The sequence below is a fragment of the Meleagris gallopavo genome, chromosome 23 (assembly GCF_905368555.1).
Source record: "Meleagris gallopavo chromosome 23, MGAL_WU_HG_1.1, whole genome shotgun sequence".
NCBI classification, from domain to species: Eukaryota; Metazoa; Chordata; class Aves; order Galliformes; family Phasianidae; genus Meleagris; species Meleagris gallopavo.
Window position 1 is genome coordinate 3,259,131 of NC_139426.1, and position 26,914 is coordinate 3,286,044.

Below are 26,914 nucleotides of genomic sequence, written 5' to 3' on the forward strand. Positions count from 1 at the left end.
TTACTGTTACTATGCAGCTATTGTAGTTCTCACTTTCATAGATCTTTAGTTAGAAGAAGGCAATGACAGGTGAGTTATTCTGCCTCAAGGGTGGGGAATTTGCAAGGAAGACAAAAAATCCCTGCCCTTTGAAGAGTGCCATTCTTCCGGGAGCTCTGGGCAGGCTGACAGCTACTCCAATATTTGGTAATTGTGAAACAGAAGACTTTTCTGTCATGGTTTTTAAATTCTTTCCCTGAGCTTAAAGAAATAACCTTGACATAGATGGAAATCAAAAAGAAGATGCATTTGCCATCAGAACTCCTTCATCAGAGCATAAATATTTGCTTATGACAGCAGAATGCTTTGACTATTTGCCAATCACAGCGAGAGCCAGGCAGCATCATCCCTAAGGTGCCCATCAAGCCTGGGAGATGTCAATGAAGGGAGACAGGATGGGGAGCAAATCTTCTTGAACTTTCACAGTAATTGCAGGGCAATAACTGTTGCCTCCAACTGCTCAGATTGTTGGACTTGAGCAAAGAGCAGAGCCAGCACCAAGAGAGCCAACTTTGTAGGAATTTTACTATCACGTTTCTCTCAGCAAATCATCTGCCAGGCAGTGGCTGCCAGAACACAGTGCATTTGCCTGAAGGCATTAACCCAGCACTGCTATTTTCTCTCCTCTGCACTTGTCCACTGCATCCTCAGAGCTCCCACGCCAGCATGCAGGAACTGCTCACACCCAGCTCACAGCCAGACCCTACAACATCCTGCTATCTCTGCCAAAAGGGGGGCAAATATAATTAAAAGATGAGGCTTACCTGCCAGGAGAGTCAATCTGCTGACAACACATGAAGTTAAGAACAGCAGCAGCAAGCCATGGAAAAGCTGCCATTAGGCTGGGAGCTGCAGTGCCTGGGGTAAGGAGTCTCATTAGGAGACACTCCAACAGCACAGCCTGTCCATGAGTGACATGGGCAGCTCTTTCACTCACAGTTTGGGAAGGAACTGTATGTATAGAAGGGGTAAGTCAACACCACACATAGCCTCGAGCTACAGCAGGAGCCTCGAAGTGAGACATAATTTAGCAAACAAGTTATTTACCTGCAAACAAGTCACACATAGATACTGCTTTATTAGCTGTGTAGTGGCTTCTGGACAGGTAAGCAAGACATAGACATGGCGATCTGAATATCTATCAACAGTAAAAGCAGATCCTGGATAAAACAGGCCCATTTTGCAGATAATAGCAGCACACAAGAAGTTCTGCAACTAGGAGGCAAGCAAGACCCTATCCTGGCTGCACAAAGGCAGTACTGGGAGGCATCCTGCCAGCTTTCTTCCTTTTCCACGGCAATTGTCAGACCACCCCAGAAGAGCCTCACATCCCCCAGACAAGAACAGAGGGGCAGGCAGATCTGTGAACTTACCGGATTAGGCTCTGAGAACTGTCCAGTCCTTCCTCCATTGGCATGACTGTCTGCTGAAGCAGATGTTTCAGAAAGCACTGGAATGCTTGGATATTAAAGCTCCATCTGCACTTCGTTCAGCAGAAGCACCTGACTGCCCAAATGCCCACAGTGCCCTCTTGAACTTCAGTGGGTTTGCCTTTCTGTGCAGGACAGAAGCAGGGTTGTGCCAGCCAAGACTTGCCTTTTGCCACCTCGTGCCACTGCATCCAATTCTGTAGCTCCCTGCGGGTTTGCATGGATGAGAGTTTTTATCCTCTCCTTTCAACCACCCCAAGTCATCTTCATCTTCTGCCTGGTTGCCTTCCAGCTCTTTTTGTTTAACGAGCTCTGCTCTCTGCAGCCCTTTTTTTCCTTCTCCTCACCAGGCTCCACTCCTCCAGTCTGCAGCAGGCAGACAACACACTCCATACCTACAGCTCTTTCCATCTTGAGATCTTCAAAGCCACTCTGAACTTGTAAGACCCCCAGAAGAGCTGGTGGAAGCCAGCACGCAGCTCCTGCCCTGCATTCTAACACCAAGGCCAGGTCTGTGCGTTGGAGCAGCTGAGCAGAGGAGCTCCAAGGGGCAAAGTCACAGCAGTATTTAGGATAAATTAACTAAAAGACAACCCTTGAAGTGCAAGCTAACATTTTTTCAAAGGTTTGTAGACACAAGGCAGAGCATTGTCAGCAAATCCCCCTGACAGAGCAGCCAAAATACTGCAAGGAGCTGCCTATCACTTCTAACACTGCAGAACAAACAAACTTCCCTCTGCTTGCTCTCTGCAGCATCTGGACTCATTTCCTCGCTGGCCCTGCAGCGGGCCTCTAGCAGAGAACATTTCTGGATCAATTTGGGATACAATTCTAAGCTACAGAAAAGCAAATATCTCAGATGTGCAACCCTAGAAACAGACACAGTTGCTCAATCAGTTGTAAAAATAGCCATAGGCCTGCATCACTGCTTGCACTGGGGCTCAGCTCCTCCCAGTCCTGTGAGATGGATGAAGTTTTCAGCCAAGAAAAGCTCTGTCACTGCTTGGAGTGCATACAACTTACACAGCATTGCTCAGCTGACAGCCTGCCCCCCCCCTTTTTTTTTTTTTTTCCATAAAAATCTGAACTTTCTTCATTTGGACAAGGCCTGGGAAAGCTCCAGCTCTCACCAGCATTAGTCCCACACACTTTACAGCATGGTCTCACATGGAGGAAATTCAATTTGTATTTTCATTAGATAATGTTTGTAATCTTGCATAGCTGAAGAGCCACAGCCCATAAGGTCAACAGCATGTACGGAAAGCAAGGCCCACGCGCTTGGATCTTATCACAGTTCACAGCAATCGGCCAGTGGGAATCAAACATAATGCAGAGTGGTGAACAGGTTGCTCAAACTGATAAAAGATCGGAAAAGCTTTGTGTGCTATGCACACAAAAGAGGTATGAAGAAGCATTTGTCTACACAGACACAAGAGATTTGTCCTCCAGCACAACCTTTAAGGTACACACAAGAAACCTGAAGAAAGACCTTGGATCCATATTCTTCATGGCACTGAAGGCCCACCACAACACGCTTGAACAACACCTTGGTAAAGAAACAAAACTTTATTTTGTAGAAGTTGGAGAAAATACTTAAAAAAACACAAGCAAGGAGTCGTCAATAGGTTCAAACAGCACCTGCAAACAGCAAACAACAAACTGACACTTCCCAGCTCTGATCCAGCACCCACATGCCAAGAACAGAGCACAGCAGATGCACACTCCCTGCTGTGAGAAGACACCCAGATGTCCCCAGAGTTCAGACATCCCCAGCAGGCAGTAAGCATGCAGCCACCACAAACCTTGGGAACAGCCCATGACCACTGAGAGGAGGAATAAAGCATGAAGAGGAACCATCCATCTCCACCGCAAAACCAATGTCTGTCCATGTTCAAGTGAAGAGCGTGAGCCAGGCCAGAGCTCCCCAGCAGAGCTCACACACGAGGACTGGAACCCACACCCAGGGCAGTCCTATTCAGCAGCAACTAAAGTTTCCCTACACCCACATTCGCTCACCCCAGACCTCACAACACATTTGCCTTGTCAGACTGAAAAGCCAAACTCCAAATTTAAGATGTATGGTGGAACAAGAGGAGAAAGAAGGAAGAAAACCAGGAAGCTGGAGTGAGCCACACAGTATCTTCCAGAGGATCCTGAGCAAAGTCCAAGACTGCAGCAGCAGGGATCTGTACCCACAGGAGTGGGACATCTTCACTGTACTCGGCCGCTCCAGCAGTGCTTTTCCCCAGGCTTTAGCTCCCCCTGTGGGGCTCGGGGATGATCCCACACCTACACGAAATGAAGAACAGTTAAAACCCAGCATTTCCCCTGAGCCAGGACAACAGGATGGAACTCGAGGGGCATCCCCTGCAGCAGCTGAAAACAGGTATGGAGGATCCATTCCTAAAGCACAGCCAGGTACCCCAAGCTCAGCCATCTTCACAACTAGCTCAGAACAGAACTGCTCCAGTCCAGGTTTGATGGAAGATCTAAGTCATCTTCATGGGCACCTGATGCAGGGGACACTGCCCCAGCCCCTTCCCTGCCTCTGCACTTAGTACCAAAGGGGACCTGCCAGGAGCAGCCAAGGATTTCTACAATCCCATCTCCAGCCCTTCCTCACCAAACTTCCCCCTCATCCCACCACTGTGCTTCACTGTGATCAGCTTCAGTGGTAAACTAAAGACACCAGGAGGAGCTTCTCTGTAGGCTGTATCTTTTTCCCTGGCTGATGTACAAGAGGGCTTAAATACATTCATGTCTTAATCGGGAGAATGCTAAGTTTTCACTCAGAAAACAAGAGACTGCCTACTCGCATGAGCTCACTGTATCATTCAGCTGTTCTGCATGTTGTTAACGTAACTAAAATTAAACTAACAAGAGTAGAGTTTGAACAGTTGGGCGTTGGGAGCAGCGGGAGCCTGACAGCTGCCCTCTCTCCCCAGGCAGTTCATGAGCCTGCTGCTCTTTCTGCAAATGTTTGCTATAGAAAATACAAACAATTGTGTGTTGTTTTTTTTTAATTAAAAATCTGCCTTCTTGTTTTCCTCTAGGTTCTGTGGTCTAGAAGTAACAAAAATAGGAGTATGTGAGAGGATGGCTCACAGAGCTGGGACACCCCTCAGCCTTCTCTCCATGAGGCTGCTCCATGAGGCGGGGCAGCTCAGCCCAGCTCAATGCCTACCAAGGCAACGACATCACATAGCATCTGTGTACCTGAAACCACAAAGAACTGCTGCCAGGTTTCTGTTTCTGCACACTTCCTACATAAGCTTAGAGGAGTCACTGATCCTCTGCCTCCCTGTCACAGTAGAGGGATTGCATTACCACACTTGGGGCACTAAATAGATCTCAACTGTATAGTAGAGAAGAGATACATGCACGGCACGTGAAATCAAGAGCAGTCCCACAGGTGAACCCTTTTTCTCCCTCTGCCAACTGCTGTTTCCCAACCCTTTGCATTGGATTATGAAGCAGTGCATAGGCAAGTTACCCAGCAGGATGGAATCAGTGTCAAGACACGGGCAGAGGAGCTTCAGGTTGTAGGCAGCAGGGGCTTCGTCTGCTCGGGGTCCGGCACGTCCTCGCTCTCAGCAGGGCCTGGGTGCTGCCGGCTGCTGCTTGAGCTTCGCCAAGGCCAACCCACATCATCGTGGTGACAACAGCAAATGGCGGACAGCAGCCGAGCCCGGACCACACGCGTGCAGAGGACAAACATAACACAGTTGGCACCTCCTTGAAACGTGTTTCCAATTCCCTGCAAGGGCAAGAAAGGAATTAAGCAGTGCTATTCCTACTGGCACTTCCAAGAGAAGAGCACACGTCTGGGCAGACCAGCTGCAGTACTGTGAGTCAGCAACTTCCACCTACAAGAGGAAAACACCAAGGAAATTACAGCCTTGCATCCAAAAGCAGCACTGACTCTGCTGCAGGACAGGCATCCAGTGCTGCTGCTCTAAGTCTGCTGCCCTTCTCCTAGCAGCAGCCACACCGCTTGCAGCTACACTCAGTGCCCACTAGATGCTGCTGGAACAGCACTGCTGAGCATCCCAGAGCAGATGCTCCTGCCAGCCACTGCTGCATCCTGGCACAAAACGTGGTATTAAGAGCAACAGGGATTTATTCCCCTCCAAGATTTTCCTTCTAATGAATTGTCTCGACAATACTTACATGCAGGACAACCAGGACTGAATTTTGCACTGCAGGGGAGTTGCAGAGCGTCAGAATGAAGCGCACAGTGCTCCAGATGCGGAGGATGATGAAGATGACAGGGATGAGAATCAACTTCTTGTCTGCTGTGGAAGTCCATGGCTGAAGAGCAGGTGCACTTGAGAGAATGGGACGATACTCTAAGAGAGCTGCATGCTTTTGTGGAGATGGAAGAGAGACAGAAACGTGAACAAAAAGCTGGAAAGCCCCTTGTGTGCATATTGTATGCCACCCCCCTAGCAGCACTCCCACCATTTCTCAGGTTGTGCCAGAACCACCCCTGTAAAAACCATTAATAGAGCCCAAACCAGTTCTGGCTGGTGCTGCTCTTCCTTAAGAGCATGCTCTCCTCATAGGAAAAGGCTTCCCCAGTCCAGAAGGCCCTTTGTGCAGCTGCTCAGATCCTGCTATGATCACTGAGAGTGGCTCTCAGCGCTGCTCCCACCAGGGTCAGACAGGGAGTGCGAACAGGAGAGCAGAGCATGTCCCTGGCAAGCAGGAGGGTGAGCCTTGCTGGTGAGGATCAGCTTTCCAGGCAGTCACATTGCTATCTTCGACAGCTGCTGGAACATTGAGTCCTGTCTGCTTTGTGTCTGCTGGTGGTGACAGGCACGAGCAAACATGCCCCAGCTCCCCTGGGAAAGTTCAGGACTATGGTGGTCCTAGAGCTTGTTAGGGGGATTCTACCCTAACCAAAGCTGTGTTTGTCCATTACTATCACTGTGGCTTCACCACATCAAGAAGGTGTGCACTGGCAACATTTTTCAGTACATTATCTGATTTTGATGTTTTTTTGTTTGGTTAGGTAAGGCCAGGGGCTTGGTGCAAGTGGAACTGTATGGATGACTGATTACAATTTTGTCCTTCACACAGTTCCAGTTCCTACTGCAGGATTCACATTTCATTCCATAACCCTTAGGTTTTCAAGAGGCTTTTATATTCTTCTGGAGCAAAGTCACTGTGTAACGATGCTACAGGCTGCTGAATCAGCAGGGGATATATTTCAGCAGTGTACGAAGCAATTCCTGTCTATATAGCTGCTAAACACAGCAAAATGTTCAGAGCACCGGAGGATACAATCACATAATAAGCCTGTAACCTGAGCTGCGAGCAGCAAAGCACTCACCGCTCTATTGATGTGCCTTTTGATGAGGATATAGAGCACAGGCAGAGTCACATAGGCCAGTATCTCCCAAACTTTCCCCGTTAGCAGCATCCACAGCACTCGATCCTCTGCATCCAAGTTGACCCAACACCAGCCCACAGAAACATTGGAAGCATCGTAGCCAATCTTCTTCAGAGCCACAGCTGCAATCGTAATGGCAAGGGGGACTCCCCAGCTGTGGAAAGAACAAGCAGCAGGGTCATGCCGAGGACACAGTGCGTCCCCACACAGTCTAGGAGAAACAGAGCACCAGCACACCTGCATCAGGCCTAAGGGAAGTGACAGCAACAAGCAAGTATTTGACAGCACATTCATGAGGAATGCAAGCCCATGCAGTCCCATTTCAAATTCACTCTAGTAACCTGGGTTCTCATCCCAGAGGACACACAAAGGAAAGAAACATAATGATGTTCCATAATGAGGATCAGAACTAGAACCTGGCCTGTGCAGCAAGCAGTCAGGGTGCAGCAAGACAAGAGACATCCCATCCACTCCTCCCATCCCCTTCTGGGCTGGCTCAAGATTCAGCAAGCCAGAGCACACTGCAACATGATCATCCTGCAGGACCCAGCAGTGCAGGAGCAAGCTGGCCCATTCACAGCTCTCAAAACATAAGCAGTCAAATCCTACATTGGTTCGTAAGTGATGCTTGGCACAGGTGACAAAGAAATCTACCATCTGATTCTGTCGTTTCTGCAATATTTGTTTTGTTACTGTTGGTGATGGTAGTGGTGTATTGATTTTTTTGTTGGCTTTAAAGGGGGTACAGTTGATACTTTGAGAGCAAAATAATAGTTTCTGAAGGACAAAGGGAGAATTGTTTGTCAGGGAAAGCACTGGTGGCAACAGGATTTGAAGTAATTAAGCCAAGAGGAGCTAGTTTCACATTATTTGGAGCTGTGTTTTGACTTCAGCTTCTTTCCTGACAGCAGATGATAGTATAGGGAAGCATGTAGCAGAACAGTAACTGTGCTGACACGCATGGTTAATTCACTCAGCATCTCAGGCTGCCCACAAGAAGCCATAAGCAAACACTTGAAAGATTCCCCAAAGCCAAATGTAAAACACCCGAGCCCTTTTCCAGCTGCTGTAAATACCCAGGACTTTACAGTCCTGCCCTGGCCCATCACAGCTCACATCACTTCAAGGCTGTAACTCTGGCCTGCTCTCAGCTGAGCACACCTCCTGCCTTTCCCATATTCACCCTCCCAAAAAGCTTCTGCAGAGGCTTACAAGTTTATCAGTGGGTGAGAAATGCTTCAGAGAGCACAGACTGAGCTTCCAGCATGATCCTCCCAGTCTCTCCAGATGCATGAAGGAAAAAAGGAATGCATCAAGAAACTAATTTGCTTAAATAATTATCTTTACAGTGACCTGAAACTGAAAGAAAATGATACAGGAATATAAAACTGGGTCAAATTATTAAGTATAAACGTAAAAGAGAGCAGTGTGAGGACATATAGACACGTTAAGAGGCTACAGTATGGAACAGCAGACAGCCAGTGAGGGTCTGAAAAAAAAAAAAAAAAAAAAAAACCAAGAACACTAGAAATCAAGTATCCAACCAGTATAAGGAAAAATGGAGAACTGCCATACATCAGGAGCGTGATTTGTGCTTCCATTATCACTGCAGCAGCATATTGGGATCAGAAGGCTATCACAAGTACAAAGGATGACAAACTGAAAGGGAAGTTAGAAGGATTCTAGAGAAAAATCAGATGTTTCAAGGAACTTCATCTTTAGCTTATTTGGAAATGACTTAATAAAGTAGAAAGGAGAACAGACTCATGATTAGGTTTTTCTTGAGAACCCCTAGGGAACAGCTTACCAATACTGGAAAATACCAGTGCTTCATACTGATCTAGAAGAATCAGATCTGTACACAATATACACACCCAAAGTATGCTTGAAGACTGGAATTAAAAGGATTCAAGATAGCACAAAGAGGCAGAACCTCTGCTTTGAGCCTCTAAGGGTAATTATGTAAGTGGGCCTTAAATCTAAATGCTATCAGTGTGGGAGATAAAAGGGAAAACAGGCTGCAACTCCATCCCCAAGGCAGACACAACAGCACCTATTTCCCTCATACAGCACCCCACATCTATTAATACAAACACATACAACCCAGCATCTCATTCCAGATTAACAAGTACTGCATTCATGCAAGTTAAGACAAGAACCCTTACATCGCAGCTGCTCACGGCTTAAACCCTGCTGGTTTTCTTGTCCTCAGCATGCCTGGGGTCAAATTGCTTAACACCACATTTTGATTTACTCTGGACAGGTGCTTTTTTTTCCTCTCCCCCACCATTGGCTCTTGCAAGCAGGAGAGATTTGCTGCTGTCAGCCAGCACAGGTCAGATCCTACAGCAACATGCAGGCACTTCCCGCAGGGGAGCGGAGTTTTTGTTCTCCAAGAGAGAAAAGTCAGCTTCCAGAGATCCGAGCCCAGCTCAGGAGGTTCAGGCACACGCTGTAAACACAACTGCAGACCAAACCTGCTCCAATTGCTGCATTTTTCCAACCCAAACATTAACTGGGTACCAAAGTACCACCTGCTGATAGCAAGCAGGCTCTTTTGAGAGATGTTAGAAGCCAACAGCAGTGCACCAGGCAGCTCCCTTCAGCTGGCTTTAGCACTGAGCTACAGCTTTTATAAACTAAAAGACAGAACCACCAAGGGATCTCTGCACCTGAGGCAAGACACAGGGACAGAAATAGCCCTCTGAGGTCTCAGACCCAAAGAATCCTTCGTACTCTCTCAACATTTATAAACACTTGCAGAGCCCTATCACAAAGCATAGACACTGCAGAGGTCAACAGCAATTGCTATCAGAGACAAAGCCAGCAGCAATCCCAAGCTGTGATCTGCTCCACTCCTCATGCTCAGTTTGGATCAGGTGCTCTCACAGCAAAGAAACCATTACCCAACCAAGTGATGCTTTGAGATTCAGAAACCCAGAACAAGTGAGGCTGCCTGGAAACTTGCCCTCTGGATCCCACAGTTTGCACCTTACAAGTACTATGAATATTTTCAAAGCAAACTGTAAACTTGTTTTCAAAGCTCATCTGAGCTCAACACAAATTTAAAACCAAAGTGAAGCCTGCAGTTGCCCTGTGTGGCTCTAGGAGAGGTGAATACATTACCATAACTCGACTCAGCAAGGAACAAACCTGTTGATCAGGTTTCATCCTAGCAACGTGCTAATTTCCCTAAGAAAATTCCAGGTATTGACTTCCAGCAGATGTTTAGCTGGCTCTGCCCAGCTCTAAGAGCAAAGTGTTTGGTTATGCTCAGTGTCTGACACACGCTCATTGCTACAAACACTCGCCCAGTGAGTAACTGCTGGTGAGGACTGAGAAGCTCACAGAATCCAACAGAATCCTGTCCTGCCTCCCATCCCTTCCAAGCGTGTGTCTCAGCACAGCTCTTCACGCAGTGGTTGCTGTGTGACTGCATTGGCAACCTGCAAAGTGAGCTGCAGCAGCTCCTGGCTGTGCAGCACAACAAGATTTTCCAGCCATAACCACAGAATCCTCCTGGCTGCATTCTGAAGCACTGGAACGTGTGGGGGCAGCCCCCATCACGCACCATGCCCAGATTGTGTGTTTATGGGCAAGTTCTCAAGTAGTGATGGAAATGTAGGGAAGGGGAAGGAAGATGTGTCAGGAGGTGATGGGAAGAGGACAAGCCTGTGACGGTTTTCTCTGCTTTCCATACATCATAAGGCAGGATGATGCTCCAAACATCAGCTCTGTGCAGAAAGTGAGTTACTTACGAAGCAAAACCTGGTAATAGGGCTTACATGAAAGCTATGGATGCTGCCTTTTGAACGGAGCAAGCAGAGCTGAGTATTACCTTCAGCTGAAGATGGCATTTTATGAAGATCTGAAGGCAAATCTGGAAACTCACCAAGAAGCCCAAGGATGCTGAGTGACATTAAACCAGAGGGAGAAGTTTAAGCGCCAACCAGGTTCACATAGTGAGTGATGAGCAGACAAGAAAATTAGATGGAGGCACCTTGGGCTTCCCCATATGCAGACCTCGCCATCAAGCAGTGATTGCAACAGGTAGGGCAGAATTCAGCCTTTCCTCCCAGATTCCCACCTCACCTTGCTTGCCAGTCTTGCACTGGCCCACCTTTACCAGGACTCAACTCTAATCCCATCAGCTCCCAAGTAATGCAGTTGAAAATAAAAGGTGACATCCATTGAGAAGCAGACCAAAGAAAATGCACTGCTTTCCTTAATCTGATGCTTTTTTTCTTTTCCTTTAAACCCAATCATTCCTCACACAACTGTAGTGCGAAAGCCTGGCAGCACAGAGCACTGAGGGATCACTGTTGTGCTCAGCGCAGAGGTAGCACATGATTACCCAAGCTTAAATTGCATAATGAAGGCTTTTACTAAACATGATGTGGAAAATCAGCTCTCTGAACAGCAGAAACCAAGACACCGAGCTCCACTGTGGGCTGCTTTGTGTGCTTTCAATCAAATGTGCCAAAACAACCTTCCATGCTCTCCTTGCAGCACGCTGCTTGTGGTTGATGCTCTCCCTGGGTTACAGCAATCGCCCAGGGATGGGGAGACAGACAGACAGACTGCCAATGAGGGAAGTCTAGGAAACGGAGCTCAAGCAGAGCAGGGATTACAAATTAGTTTGAGGTGTGATTGCTGGGATGTGAGAGCAGGCAGCAGAGGGGAAGAAGCCAGGATTTTGAGTCGCTGCCACACTTTTGTGTGCCTTTAAGCCAACTATTTGAACATCTCCACGTCTTCTCCTGGATGTGGTAGTGGGGAATATCGGGGTGGGTTAGTTGGGAAGCAGCAAACCCCACATTCCAAAGGAAGCTGAGGAAGGCACCATATCCCTAAAGAGTGAGCAGGGGCCCGCAGGACCCACAGCACCCACCTCACGATGTGGAAGCAGCAGAGCAAGCCCGCGCCCGTGGGCGAGCCCCTCACAATGGTGACATAGAGGTAGAGGGCAACGGCCACGGTCCAGAAGAAAGAGCTGGTGTTGGAGAAGGTGGACAGGGCGCCCTGCAGCACGCAGTCCCACGAGGTCCCGTCGAAGTTCCGCAGCACCCCGTAGAAATAAGAGAGGGCAGACAGGAGGTCGGCCAAGGAGAGGTAGAGCAGGAGCTCCCGGGGACGGGTCCGCAGCTCCGGCCACAGGGCGTGGGTGCCCACCAGGAGCCCGGAGCCCAGCGCCGACAGCACGCACGAGGTCAGCACGGCCGCCCGCTCCGCCGCGTACAGCCGCGTGGGGGGCAGCGGCTGGGGCATGCCGGGCTGCGGCGGCGGGCGCCGGGTTGCGCGGGGAAAGAGAGGGAGGAGGGCGGCGGGGAGGGAGGAGGAGGGCCGGAGGAGGGCCGGGAGCGGCGGAGGGCCGCCCCGCCCCCGAGAAGCCCGCAGCCGGCTCGTTTCTTTCACACGAAGCCCACCCGGAGCGCCTGCTGCACGGGACGAGGGTTCTGCCATACGCCCACCCGGATCGACCGCAACAAACCACCGCCTCGAAGCCTTACTCGATTCCCTCGGTTTCAGCTCGGGTTCCAGCGGGGATCGGTACTGCTCTGTGCCTCGCTCCCTAACGCAGCTTCGTCCTTTTCTGGAGAGCAGCAGAACATCCCAGCGCTAATTTTAACGCGGCTTATTCTGACCCATAGAACCTGATGTCTCACCCCCTCCCAGCTTCTCTCAGCAACCAGAACCCATCCACCAGGCACATCCATCTCTGACAGAAAGATCTTCAAAAACAAGTTCAGTATTTGCATACTGCTTTCTGTCACAGTGCACTTTCAGTTTTACATCCCCATCTTCCAAACTTAGAAGGGGCTCCGCAACGTTTTATTTCTTGTATTTTGACCAGTTCTGCACTAAGAACTTTACATCCAAGTTTTTCAGGGTAACTAGGACTGAACTGCTTTCTTTTTTCATGATTTTTTGCACTATTAGCATTTTCCTGCACTGTCCAAATCCATTGCTTTTGCTCCAGATCCACATCCAAGGAAAAGCTGCACCAGCACTTTCCTGCAAGTTATTAGAAGGCCAAACTCTGCTCCACACAGGCTTGACATGCCTCTAGTTGCCTCAATGCACCTGCCACGTGCTTTCCTTCCTCCTGAAGATCCTCCTGCATACATTTTTCACCTTTAGCATTCAGCTATCAAATAGGCTCCCACGTTTAGAAGAAATGCATTTTAGAGCCTGACGCCCTCTGCATGATCTCCATAGGAAAAGGAACTTGCAGCAATGCAGACTCACTTTTCCCCTGAGCACAGTCTGACACCAAAACTCTCACTAAATGCTATTCCAGACTTTCTTTAGCTACCATCTGACCCTAAAAAAAAACACAACAAAACACATGACAAAGTTTTGTCAGTGCTGCATTCCCAGTGGTTGCTCTTATTTTTTTTGGCTTCCTCCTTTTTTTTGGTTTTCCTTCCTCCACTTTTACAGCACAAAAGAAACAAGGCACTCCTATAGCAAACATCCAGATGTGATGAAGATGACTCCATCTTCGGCCCCTGCTTCTGAGCATTGGGTTTTTGGGGGTGATGGATGTAGCTCTACAATACAGCCTCATTCAGAAGTCTTGCGAGATAATTCATTCCAACAACTCATAACCTGACCTAAACGTTTAAAATCATACAGAAGGGAATATCTGACATTTAAATCGGAATCTGACAATTAAGTTGGAAATGCAAATTCTGATTTTTACTGAGTTTTACTGAGAGTTTTACATTTTGCCCTCAGCAATCAGAAATTCACAGCACAGGCACAGGACCCGTTGCTGGATCTCTTCTGATTTTCTAGAAGGAGGAATACGGTTAATTTGTGCACACAAGGTATCACTCAGTAGCGGGGCATGCAGAGTCAGTGCTTCAAAACTGAGTAATAGAAGGCAGATCATTTCTTAAAGATTTGTGACATCTGCACACGCATGACTCAGAGCTTTCAATCATCATTTGGGGGCTGAAATCACAGCACTGTGCATCTCCCCTAGCTTGGTGCCAGTCAAACAAGACAGCTTTTGTTGGGGATAGAGACTATGGGAAAAGTACCTGAGCAGAAGTCCTGGGTTCTTTCCAGCTCCTCTGACACAGCTGTACACCAACTCTGCGTTCACCAAGGGCTGAGAAAACACGATTGCTCTGGACACTTCGGACACCGCATCACAGCTTCAGAGAACAAACGTGCAAGGAAGAGACTTAGCATCGCTTACAGCTGCGCACCTCCCAGCCCGATCCCTCTGCCCACGAGGGGTCACTGCCGCTCCAGGCTGCCACGTCCCGCAGCTGCAGCCGCCACAGCAGAGCTGGCGGCAAAGCAGAGCCCAGGGTTTCACTACAGGCTTCATGGAAAACACTCAGGGCTGCTGAAGAAACTCCAGAATGACCAGAGATGACGATCAGAGCACAGCTTCTTCAGCTTTAAAAGACTCAAGTAAGAAGTCTGCAGAACTGCCAGATGAAGGAGGAGATGTATCTATTTAGAACACTTACCAACAAGGCACAGCCAAACAGGTGCAGACATTGCAGCCAGCTCTCATGCAGCTCTTCTTGGGAGCTTTCAGAGATTTGAAGGGTTTTACTTGGCAAATACTGGGGTCAAACAGCTCTGCATTCACACGTGTAAGGTCACGCTGGAAGCTGGGCACAGTGGGAGGCTGTTATACACAGAACAGTTCTGTTGGAACCAAGATTGCAATACGTGTAGAAGTACAGAACACATACAGCAGTGAGGAGCTACACAGCCACGTGTGCTGCGTGCCCTGACTCCTTGTGCAGGAAGGCAGTTTTGGTGGAGAGCCCTGCACAGGTGACCCTTTTGGAAGGAATAATCTTAACAGAGCTACAGGAGAGAGCTTAACAGGAGAGCTCTGCCCCCAGATGGCAGCTCTAGCAAGTTCCTCTGAATTATAGGACTTCAGGAAGTAACAAATGCTATATGAATTCCCATTTTATCCCAATTATGCAAGACTGACCTCCTCTGCTGCTGCTACTTCCAGGTTAACACCATCATTCTCCTGCTTCCCACCCCTCTGGGGATCAACAAATGCGGTATGTGAAGTCATGGTGCTCCATCTCCTCTGCAACTGAGCTGCAACTGAGCAGAGTGCACACAGCTACCAAACCAAGGCACCTCACTGCTACCCAGCTCTGTGCTGCCTCTGCCCAGCAACCCAAGGGCTTCCCTTTCATCAGAGAGAGATGCTTAGTCATTGTAAGCAGCTTTCCATTAGCACTGAAAATGTGAAGTCAGGCTGCAGAGATTACAAAAAATTCAAGCCAGCAACTGAAAAAAAAAAAAAAAAAAAAAGGCACCGCAGCAAGGACAGTTTGATGTGGGCAGAATGTAATTAGCTACACTGCTGGAATGCAGCCAGCACAATCCATGAATTAAGGATGGCCCCAGTGTTGTGACAGTTTTTTCATTTCAAATTTAAATTAGGAGATTAATATGGGATGTTCCTGCTTGCTGTGGTTGAACAAAAATAAAGGCACTCACAGTCAAACCAAAGTACCACATTTAAGATGTTGGAGTTGTTGTCCATGTGTTTTTCTTAGAAAACAACAATAGCAACAAGAAAATAGGCTAAGCACTTGTATTTTGGGGATGCGACCTTTACCATAAATTGAATTAGAAGTATTCACAGTATCACACAACAGAAAGCTCTGCTTAGAGCCTGTGGTTTTAACACAGCTGAGACAAGGATATAAAAGCTAATAAGAAGTCCCCTGAAGTGGAAGTCACGAGGTTTGCCAGCTTCTCTGGTCCCTGTGCCAGAAGCCTTAGTCAAATCTTCACACAAGTCATCTGAAGTGCAAAGCAGCAAAGAGACAATTCTGCTGAGGGGAAATGGTGTAAAACAGAGCTCCGGAGATTAGATCTTTCATTAACGTGAGACCAATCAACCACTACAGCTCAGGGTCATCTTCAGATTCTGGAAACATGCAGTTAAGCACCACTTTGTACTCCTCACCCTCCTTCAGTGAACCAAGCAAAATGTTTGCATTTAATTCACGTGCAGATGCTGACTGCTCAGCTCCCACACTTGTGGGCAACTATTACCGTTTGTCTAACCAGGGAATCAGCCACATCACATCAATGACACTTAGTTTTCAGTGCTGTTTGCATCATGGGTTCCTTCCCAAGGTAGCAGAGAGCACATGGAATATAATCTGCAGTGACCCCCACTGTCAGACACACACTACTGTCCATCCTGGTTTGAACACTACTGCACCAAAGTTAAGGTTCAAAGCATTGTTATATACTGGAATTCAAACCTGCTAACTTTATTAACACAAAGTTGCTCAGGAATTACAGAGTACGTGAGACAGGCTGAGCCCCGAATGTTTGACCATTGCCCCAACCACATTCCAGTCATTGTATCATATGGAGTAGCATTGTTTTGGCCAAGAGCACTATAAAAGGCACTTACAGGGAATACAGAGAGGCACTATGCAGTGCAGTGATTTTTTAAAGCCATTTATTACCTATAATGCAGTAAAGTTAAAAAGCAGAACCACATCCTGCTTCTCCCCAGAAAGCATGGGACTGACTGCTATCTTTGCTCTATGAAGAACAAACCTAAAGCTAAAAAGCCATCAAAAGTAATAGCTGGTCAGGAAAGCTGGTGTACTAGCTCAAAACATTTGTCTTGTGACAAACACCCTGCAAAGGTAGAGATGAAGTTTCAGAAGAGTTGCAACAGAAGGATACTCTGCTCCCTTCTGGCCACCCATCTTCTAAGTGCAGAACTTTTACAGACAGTTCGTAAAGTTGCACAACTCCCTGTAATTGGTGCAATTATGTTCATGTCTGGAAAAAAAAGAAGGCATACAGATGTGTAGGCAACCAAAGTCATAGCTCGTGTTTTTAAAAAGGCTTAAGGTTTGACATCCCTGGATTATGACACCCAGCCAAGTCAGCAGGAACCATAGAATATTAAACAAAGCCAATCTCTTTGCGTCAGAATTAATGAAAACTCTCATTCTCTGCACAAGTACTGTAAGTTTCAACTAGATTTTGGCAAGGACTTGCCTTCTTCTGAGCTTGTGTAATTCCACCCCCCACCCCCCAACGCACACACAATAACTGCTATCATCTTAGATTTGTCTTCTCCAGAAATCTCCCTTGTCTCACTCCTACCTAGACAAGGTAAGGAGAAATAGCTGATTGCATCGCTAAAATCTAGCTCCTCCCCAGAAAGATCAGCTAAGTTCTTGGGTGCCTGACCACTGACTGCATATACTTGCCATACATACCTGCTGACCAGCAGCCAACAGAAATAAAGACTACAGGTGAGTTGTTCCCATAGCAGGCTCAAAGACAACTTGACATTACCAGCCTGAGCCTGAAGCTAAGATGAATTCTCCCTAAGAGCAGGCCCCTCTCCCAATAGTTAGTATTGCTTTTTCGCAGTGTTAGTAGCAGGAATTTTATTCTCAGTAATATTCATGTGGAAAGAAAAAAGGAATAGCAAATCAAATTGCAACATGTTTATCTTCTTTTCTTCATTTGTGCCTGATGCAGTGGCCACATCAAGCATCCTGCAGCATTTCTTACATGAGCCCTCTGTTCCTTCAGACAACCCAAGCTCCCATGCAACACAGTACATCTGGGCAGCAACTCAACCAGGATCCCCATCCACCTCTCATGCCAGGGAGATCTGAGGCAGGCCCAACAATGTGTAGCACTTCTAGGGCAGTATACTTGCTGATTGCTTCCTTAACTATTGCTCACAACAACCAGCTAAGACACTGCCAAAGAAACACTCACAGCTGGCATCACGCAAGGAGAGAAGTTAGGGCAGCATGTTCAGTCTTCTCCTTTCTTCTCATTCACAGAAGGCAAGAGTCTGGGGACAAAGAAAGAGTCAGTGATGCAACTGCAACAGTACTAATGGAAACAGCTCTCAAGGGAGCAGAGGCTCAGAGATATAAGCTGACAGATACTCTGTTCTTGACCACCAGTCTTGCATTACAAATACTAGCAAGATAAACCAGTTTTCATGTCTGCAATCCTTATCTCAGTTTCCAAATTTCACACAACACTGTTCAGGCAAGGCAGCACAACAATGAAGTGTTTCCAGATGCTTAATAGTTTAAAGCACAAGACTGTTTGAACTCTTGTTGGGTTCACTTGATTGCACAGCTTTGCTCTTATGTCACATGTGGTGTTAGAAGGAGAACTCATTGAAAACACAACCATCTGCAGAAAAATAAATGAAAAAGGGAACCTATACTCACATGTATTAAAGCCATTTGACTTCCCTATCATCCATGTGGAACAGCCTGAGTTGCTCTAGATGTGGTATTATCTGGCAATCCTGCACGCCTCAGTTCCTGGAAACATCTGAGCATGTGAGAAGGCAACCTTCAGGGCAAAGCAGTTCCTCAACTCTTACATCATAGCCTCACAAGCAGGTTATTACTCCTAGGGAGTCTTGTGTGACACTGCAATATAAAGGTAAAATATACTGTATGACTAGAAGTTCACTTTGGCTTTCATCAGCCCTCTATTTCTTTCAGTGAGGCTCTGGTAATGCTCCATACACATTCTGAAACATCTAAGCTTCTCTGTCCTAATGTTCCCAATGTTAGGAATTCCAAAAATTCAAAGATAAGTTTGCATTTGGATAGCAAGATACGGCACCATGACAAAATTCTTTCCCGCTCTCTGATTCACCTTGCATCAAGAATAAGAAGCCTTCCATCTCACAAAGAAAGGCAGGAGCTTCAGCTGAAAGGCAAGACTCAGCAATTGAATTGAGAAACAGATGTTAAATCCCAAGGCCCTGGCTGTCACTGAGCCTTCAGAATGGCATCTGCCATATATGCTCTTCCAGAAGACACACAGTAACCCAGGACAGACCTGTTGGGTTTATCACAAAGTCATGAGATGAAGTTCAGTGGCTTCCATTGAACAGTATGGCAGTGTAGTTGACAGAGGGAGCTCGTGCCCTTTATGTACTATCAGAGGTGACTGACAAAGATGAAATGAAGAACTGCAACTGCACACCAATCAAACGGTACAGCACAGAACAGATACCCACCAGGCACTGCGATAACAGAACAGCAGCTCCATTCCCTGTGTCCCAGAAGACAGCGGAGATTAATTAACAAATCACTTCTTGACTGTAAGCCTTTTCATCCTGAGGAAGAGAGCAAACAATTTCAAAACATCAGAATCAAGACCTGACAACAGTCCCTTCCTTCTTGCCCTGAAAACATGTCCCACTCTGGAACTAGCTGTCTGTTTAAACAATGACCTAATCATCCATCCTGCATTTCCCATCAGAATCAGAACAAACCAGACTACCTCAAAGGCAAATACCAGGTCAGGGACAAGCACAGCTACAGAAGAGCAAAGCAATCAGGTACAGAAGAGGAAGATACTACTTCATCTCTCATCCTCCTCTGGGGAGAAATGAGACTGCAGAATTGGCTGTTCTGGGAACTGTAAAACTTTTTTGAGCCACTAAAAATTAAGCACAACAGGGCCAGAGAAAGATGCTTTGGGGAACAGCCTTGTATCTGTGCAGCAGGCAGTGGTCCTGCTTTTAATTTTTCAAATCATTTGACATCTCCTCTGCTGCTTCTTACCTGTAGGAGTTCCGTTGCTTTAGGGAAAGCACAAATGAAACACTCAGTTGAAACTTTCTACTGCTGTGGGAGGACATGGACAGCTAGCTTTGAAGTCTCACAGGGAAACCAAGCAGTCTGGCTAGTTTGGAGCTGGAAGAACTCTACAAAAATGCTGGTCAATCAGCTGAGGATCTCTCTTGCTTCAGCAGCTTGTGCAACACCAAATCTTTTTCATCTCTCTTTTGTCCAAGTACCAGGCAAATTTACTGTTATTGTGTACACATGGACAGCATTCTGCTTTAGTGAATTGGGACTGGAAACAATGACAGCATAGAGCAGGTTAGCATGCTGGAGTACAATTTCAAGGCCAGGGGTGTCACTGGAAGCTTACACATCACACTTTCACCTGTATTTACCAGGTAAGGGCTACAAATTTCCCCTCAAAAGGCAGTTTCCCCTTTAGACTAGATAACACAAGACTTGCTTCACTTCACAGTGACCTCAGTGTTACCCTGTGGGTGACAAAGCAACAGGAACAAGTTTGCTGGATCACATAACAGTACACTGAATTGGCTTGTAAAGAAAGCACCACTATAAAACAAGCTGAGGGGTGTGGAGGACGGTAATTCTCTCCTGTTACGGAAATACTGCATTCCAAGAAAGGTAAAAAGTCCAGTCAGGTAAGATTTGCAGAATCACTGTCATCACTGAGCTATGTGATACCATAAGCTACATTTCATCAAGCACATTTATTTCAAGTTCACTCCCAGCATTGTCATCTTCCTTTTGTCAAGGAGAGTTTTAAGCTGCAACTGATCCACTCACAAGCCTTGAGCTGGGGTACCTGAACAATTACCCAAGGTTTTTTCGAAGGTGGAAACAACTGCTGGAAGCCTGATGCAAGCAGATCCTCTCTCACTGGGGATTCAAGTACTCCTGTTTTAAGGCAAAGCAAAGCTCAACTTTTACCTGTGAAACTTCTGGGTGAAACTCAGCAACAGGAAGAAACCCAAATGAAAAGATTAAATGACAGTTATCAAAGTTCAGAAATATTTATGTTAGAAGACACTCCTGCACATCAGCCAGCTCAACGGCCTACCTAAAGCAAGGCTAATTTCTAAACTAGATCAGGATACTCAATCTTTCCATACAGTTATTTCAGCAACCTTGTCCATTTCTACGCCACAGAATCAAAAGCTGTGTCTAGCTGAGTCTATTCTGCTGACTAGGATGAACTGCCATGCCAAGAAAAACCATCTTCAAGCTGCAGTAAACCTCCAGCAGTGGCTGTGTAACAAGAGCAAATTCTGTCCCATCTCCTAAAGCTGCTTGGCTTTGCTATTACCAGCCTTCAGGTAGAAGAGTAAACATCTTACTTCCCCAAATAGTTTTCCTGACTTGTAATTTAAAAGACAGGTTCCTCTTTTTAAGATAATACATTTGATAAATTCTGACTTTGATTTAACACATATCCCTACAATATGCAGATCTTGGGTTTTGGGTTTCTCCTCAATTTTACAAATTAGTTTTTATTATAATATCTCCTACTGTAACACCTGGGGGATGCAAACAAGTTGTCCATGAAACAGTTCTATGTTACAAATCTTAGAATGCTTGCTCAACATCAAGTTTCACAAGTGACAATCATACTTCTGTCACTTCTCATTCCCCAGCTTCCTACAGAATATTAATCCCCCAAGTACAAGACAAACTGCTTAACATCTCTCGTTAGCCTTCAATTAATCATACAGGAGAAGCTTTCCTTATGAGATGCACTGACAGAGCCCTAGAGGAGAGGTTTACCTGTTCCTTACAGTTCTGCAGGAGGTGATCCTGCAGGCAGCAGCACCCCAAGTCCATCGGAACTCTGGACAGACTCCAGCCTTCTGCTGCCGGCGCTGGGACGCTGTGCTCCAGGGAGGTGCAGACACCTGCTTCGTTATTCACAGCCACTGCTAACTCAGGCAGTTCCGGCTTTCTTGATAGAGCTGCAACTCCACCCCACCTTCTGCCACCAGGCCAGCCTCAAGGCTGTAGGAACACGGGGCAATGCCTTCGCAGTGAGTCACAGGCTGTCTGAAACAAAGCAGAACTAAGGGAAAGCAAAGCACACTACCAACTCCTTTCTGTAAAGCACAAAAATAGGCAAAAATTGCCCAGGATGGGTAAGCAGCAGGCAGATCAATGGGCATAAGGCAGAGCCCCAGCCTGCCACATTCCTAACCCTCCTGGTTTTCAGCTGGCCACTCAGCTCAGAGCAACGCAGCCTTTGGTCACAGGCTCACTTACTGCAGGTGAGCAGGGAACGAGCTGCAGTTTTGTAGCCCCTGATCATGTTGCAGATAGAAGCCAGATCTGCCTCAGCAGCTTCTTCCCACAAACCTTTCTGCACTCTGAGAAACTGAGAAATAGTAGAGAAAACTGAGGAAAGCAGTGCAGGTTACATTGCTACGACCTACAGGACAGCTGTGTCTATCAGCCAGAATCACCTCACCTCATCCATCCAGCAATACAGACACTAATGCTCTCACACCACGGTGCAGTTAAGGATACCCCTACGTTTCCTTCAGAGTAACAATCTTCTCCCGCCCCTTAAAAGGCATGGGAATTAAAATCTATCACATCTCATCCAAATCAATCTTCACTTGCAGGTCTCGCTGGGCCTTGCTAATCTCACTGGCTTATGCAATATTAAATCCCCACATTAAAACAAGAAAAAGCCATGCAATTATACACCTTGCTTACTGAGCTCCTCCACATGCAGCGCAGGAGAAACCCTCCCACACACAACTGGACTCATACCCTCTTCCACAGCAGAGTTAAGCAATTCATTTGCCAGGTTCGACCAGACACTACAGCAGCCTTCCAGTTCCTAATGGGAGCTAAAATAAAGCTAGAGAGGGGTCTGTTCCCAGGGAGCACAGTGACAGGGCAAGGGGTAACAGCTTTTATCTAAGAGAAGGTAGGCTTATATTAGAAGTAAGGAAGAAATTCTTCACTATGCAGATGGTAAGGCTGGCACAGGATGCCCAAAGAAGCTGTGAATTCCCCATACAGTTTGGATGAGGCCCATGGCAGAAGGGTTGGAACTGAATGATATTTAAGGTCTACTCCAACCCAAGCCATTCCAGGATTCTGTGCACCTTATCTTTTGATTTCACTTTTCTTTATCTGTGAAGCAAAATGCTCACTATTTCTGCATCCTAGTATATCCTGCTCTTCACCTCCAAACACCATTTAAGGAACTTTTTGTTGCCTTGTTTCCTCTTTCCTGAAGAAGCTCAGAGATATCCAGCACTCACATTTTCACTTCAATGGCAATCTCCTTAAAACAGCCCAGCCTCACTGTTAGGACAGCCAGCACCTGTGTTACCAAGAGAGCTGACACACCTTGGTGTTTCACGCACTGAACTTCCCACGTATTATCTCTTCCCTTTCCCTCACTCCCAAAGTTTATCTAATTTAAACAAAACCAAAACAAATTGAATTTCATCACCCAAAGACTTTAGCAGAAGCTCACATGCTGACATATATGCTCCATGACCATCTGTCAAATGCCATAACATTGGACCTTCCTGCATGGCATCTTAGAGAAGGGCTTTAGAAATTTGCTGTTTTGGAGCTTACAGAAACAGCTCACAGCTCTGCTAGCAGCTGAGCTCTCACATCCACACAAGTGGCATTAATCTCTGGAAACGTGGCACGGACAGAATGCTTTCCAGCAACGACTCCTGAAAAAGACAGATCTATCCAAGGCTGCAATACTAAAATAGCTCCTGGAAGTAAGGTTACTCCATCCTCTGGCTGGCTCCATTCTGCAGCAAAGAAAAGCACACCAGGCTGTCCTGGATTATTCAGTATATGAGGTGGGCAGAGCACAGTGCACTGCAGCTCTCAGGGCTGTGCACCACACCTAAGCACCCATGACTCATTAACCAAGCAATGCATGAGCATTAGCCAGAGATCATAAACCCGGATTCAAGAGCTGTCAGCAGCTCATGCCTACTCCGCATGTCGGTCAAGAAGCCCGTGGTTTTACAGCCTACATAGGCCTGGGAAAGACAAGGTTAACCAAATCAAGAAGTTTCTGACCTGCCCCCTGCAATTCCATCTGCTGGGACAGAGGAGACACCGCCAGAGTGACTCACAGCACACATTTCACTTTGTCACAGCAGTTCTGTCCTTTCCTGCTTATCAAGCACAGCTTCCTCCTTTGCCAGAACAATGAAGGATCTCTCAGCCTCCTTCTGAACTTGGCTCTTTCCTCTCTTTCAAACACAGACAGAAGTTGCCATCATCCTCTATGCTGAAAGGTGCTCCCCATCCACCATCAAACCATGGGGGAGACGTGAAGACCACGATTGTTTTCAGCACTTTCTGGCTTTCCCATCTGTGCAAGCAGATGAGGTGCACTCTGATAGCAAGGCTGGGGAAGGGCACTGTGCTGCCTGCAGCACAGCTAGGGAAGCTACCCTAGAATGGCAATTGTAACCAAGCAGTACATGTTCCCTTTCAGCTCCTGCAAAATAACCCATCTTATCTCTAGTCCACTACATGAAAAATTAAAAAGCATCCCACGCCACACGAAAATTATTAAGTCAATAATCAACCAAACTCTCTTTGGCTAAGTGGGAACTCCAAAGCACACTTAGCACGCATCATATAAAATACCAAAACAGACTGTACAGATCTGAGGTATATCTTGCTTACAAATCACATGATTTTGTATCATGGGTGAAAAAGTTAAGCATGGCTCTCTCTTCAAAATTCAGAGGAAAAACTTCACATTCATCCACCTCACTGAGATCTCCCAGATAGGCAGAATGGGAAACACCACCAAACACCAGAGCACAGGCCTGTGTTGGTGCACACAGATGCACTTCAATGAGCTCCAATGGGCTGCTACTGGCTTACCTCTGATCTGAAGTGACTCCTAGTTTTCTTCTTAAGTTCTCATCTGAGCCAGTCCTTCCCAGCAAGCCTTCACCTCCCGTGTAATCCAATAGCTGCCTAGATACCAGACAATACCACTGGGCAGTTTGCACAGACACCTGAAACTTCCCAACGAGCAGGTGAGCCATGCAGAGAACACCCCCAGGCAGGTATGGCTAAGGTGCTTTTGCTGCTCGATAGAAGGATCAACCAGAAGAGCTCTCTTTCCCCACGTTGCCCTTTCCGTTACAAGATGGTTATGAGAACAGCCCACAGAGCCAGCAGCAGCACTGGAAATAGGACGGAGAGAACAGTTGGTGCTCAGTGAGAGCAACGCAGCTGCCAGCTCCCCGCAGGGCACAAAACAGGGCACGGCCGCTTTTTTGGGCGCCGGTTCTTCCCGGGACCCCTCACCGGGCGCTCCATCTCAGCCTGCAGGCGAAAGGGCTACACAAAGGGAAAGCGAAGGGAGCGCAAAGCCAACGCCACACCCCGCTAACAGATCAGCTCCTCAGCGCGCTCCTGCGAGACCCCAGGACCTCGGGAAGCTCACCTCCGTGCCGCGCTCACATCCCGTGCAGCAGAGCAGGCGGGCAGCGCGGCACCGCCCGCACCTGGGGCTCATCCGTACGGAGCGGGGCGATCCCTGCGAGCGCACGGCCGGGCCGACGCCGAACAAGCCCGGACAAGTCCCACGGAAGCCTCTCCCCCGGGCTGCCGGCTCACACAGCTCCAGCCCCGCTGCCCGCCCCGGCTCACCGCGTGGCAGCGAGGGCTGGCTTTCGTCTCCCCCGAGGAAAGCCGCGTGGGGGGGATGAATGCGGGACTCTCCCTTAGCAAAGGAACGTAACGCAGCTTCGGTCACATCGCGGTCCCTGGTGGGACTACGGGGACTCGTGCTGCATCCACCGGCCGCAGGGGGGCGAAGGCTTCCCCTGCCAGCCACACTGCGATCCCGGCTCCCGTGCGAGGCTGCAGGAGGCCGGGACACCTCCATCCCCACAGCTGTTAACTGCTGTTGCACAGTGGATGCAAGGACGTCCCACGCCTGCTTCCTCTCAACCCTGCCGCTTTCGGTTCCTCCAGATGAACCCTTCGCTGCACTGTTTGTCTGCAGGCTGCTCCGAAGGTTTTATTTATTAAAAAAGAATTAAATTTGACAAGTCACTCTCTTGCAAGCTCAGCTAGACCCTGTCTGGCTCCACTGACTGAGCTGGACTTCCCCGGCTCTGCACGGCCTCCTGGTGTCAATCTGTACATTAGGAAAAGAAATTTGCAAGTTCCCTATTTGGAAGAGGGGCAAGAATAAAAATGGTTATAAAACAGGCTCCAGCACAGACATTTACTGTTCTCCCTTAGATTCCAAGTCCTCTTGGCCAGAGTAACACGCATAGGGGGGAAAAAGTCTGTTCTAGAAGCAAGAAAAGGGCTGAATGTAGGAGGAGGTTTGTGCCCAGCTGCCCTGAAATGCCAGCATCTCACTGTTAGCAAGGCAGTGGTTTGCCAAAGAATTAAAAATGTCTTATCTCTGCCTCTAAGCTAACAATTCCCACAGTTTTGATATAAAGAAGTACTTGTTGGCATATTTACAAACAGCAATTGACTGCACCTTCAATTTGGAAAGTGCCACAAACATCAGAGGTCAAGTGCCCCCACTCAGCAAGGCAGTATCCAGCAAGAGCTGGTTCTGATAGCCCAACTGAACACAGAAAGCTTTCAAAAAATAAAAAAGGCAACAATAGCTAGAAAGATGAAAGGTGGCTGAGGGAACCACACTGCATTGAGACAGCTTGGATTAATTTCTATTCTTGTGTGCATGAAATTACTTTACCCCAACCATTCTGTGCTGGGATCCCCCTGGTCCTGTAGAGCAGCCATCCACCCCTGCATCGCCTCACACAGGCTGCAGCTGCAGAGGAGCATCCCCAGGTGCACTCCTGAGGCTGAGCCAGCTCCAGGCTGCATGCTGCTTCCTTGGGGTTGGCGTTAGGGTATCACCACAGGTTAAGGCAGGCCTGGAAGCTACCTCTGAATGCAGGGTTTGAAGCCAAATGCTTGAGACTTGGCAAGAACAGGTGGGTATTAGTCTGACATAACCAAGGAGGTCTAAATGCTATGAATACACTTCATTTGCAGCCACCACAAAGCAAGGGAATTCTGATGGCTGCCCAGACAGTTCAGACACTTTATATTGAATAGAAAGATTAAGCTTAACAACCTCATTAAAGTGCACATATCTGGAAGCCAGCAATCCAAGGCTTCTCACCGGCATGCTGGCACCATGACTGAACAGGTTTTGAAGGCAGACTGGCATCCTGCCCCACCAGGGGCAACTGTTGCCTCTAAACTGAAAGAGCTGCCGCCACTTCAGAGCCATAATCCTTCCCAGGCTCATAAAAGATGGGTCTCACCAGTGGAAGCTCTCCAGAGCTCAGAAAGCAGCTGACAGATGTAGTTACAGCTCAGCTTACACTTGATGAGACTTTAAGGCCCCATGACTCTTAAGAAGCACTTGAACCCATCTCACTGACAGAGAGTGC

The 26,914-nt window shown here is 47.5% G+C and overlaps 1 protein-coding gene across 20 annotated transcripts; it reads right to left on the reverse strand.

The window, feature by feature from the left end:
- Positions 1–3,016: 3,016 nt before the first annotated feature.
- GPR157 (G protein-coupled receptor 157) lies at positions 3,017–25,379 on the reverse strand. 20 transcript variants are annotated; one of them, XM_085242551.1, is made up of 15 exons: positions 24,928–25,295; positions 24,357–24,452; positions 21,246–21,518; positions 18,911–19,009; positions 18,105–18,311; positions 17,635–17,713; positions 16,576–16,674; positions 15,925–16,090; positions 14,837–14,952; positions 14,355–14,518; positions 13,914–14,030; positions 6,805–7,018; positions 5,640–5,834; positions 4,963–5,226; positions 3,017–3,758 (listed from the first exon to the last, which is right to left on the reverse strand). In XM_085242551.1, exons 9-14 carry the CDS (start codon positions 14,924–14,926, stop codon positions 5,005–5,007), a joined length of 1,002 nt encoding a protein of 333 aa, XP_085098677.1. In that variant the 5' UTR covers positions 14,927–14,952; positions 15,925–16,090; positions 16,576–16,674; positions 17,635–17,713; positions 18,105–18,311; positions 18,911–19,009; positions 21,246–21,518; positions 24,357–24,452; positions 24,928–25,295; the 3' UTR covers positions 3,017–3,758; positions 4,963–5,004. The 20 variants fall into 20 exon arrangements, 16 of the variants coding, with proteins under 16 accessions (XP_085098677.1, XP_085098676.1, XP_085098681.1 ...); XM_085242550.1 differs by having other exon boundaries at positions 14,837–14,958; XM_085242555.1 differs by adding an exon at positions 19,461–19,755 and having other exon boundaries at positions 14,837–16,090.
- Positions 25,380–26,914: the final 1,535 nt, after the last annotated feature.

Bases quoted from the DNA above. Each gene is read 5' to 3' on its own strand.
- GPR157 (XM_010722850.4), bottom strand. From the start codon at position 12,327: ATGGCAGAACCCTCGTCCCGTGCAGCAGGCGCTCCGGGTGGGCTTCGT. The intron at 7,019-11,755 runs GTGGGTGCTGTG...TTCTTTCCACAG, and splicing joins TGCTGCTTCCACATCGTGAG to CTGGGGAGTCCCCCTTGCCA. The intron at 5,835-6,804 runs GTGAGTGCTTTG...TCTCCACAAAAG, and splicing joins AAAGGCACATCAATAGAGCG to CATGCAGCTCTCTTAGAGTA.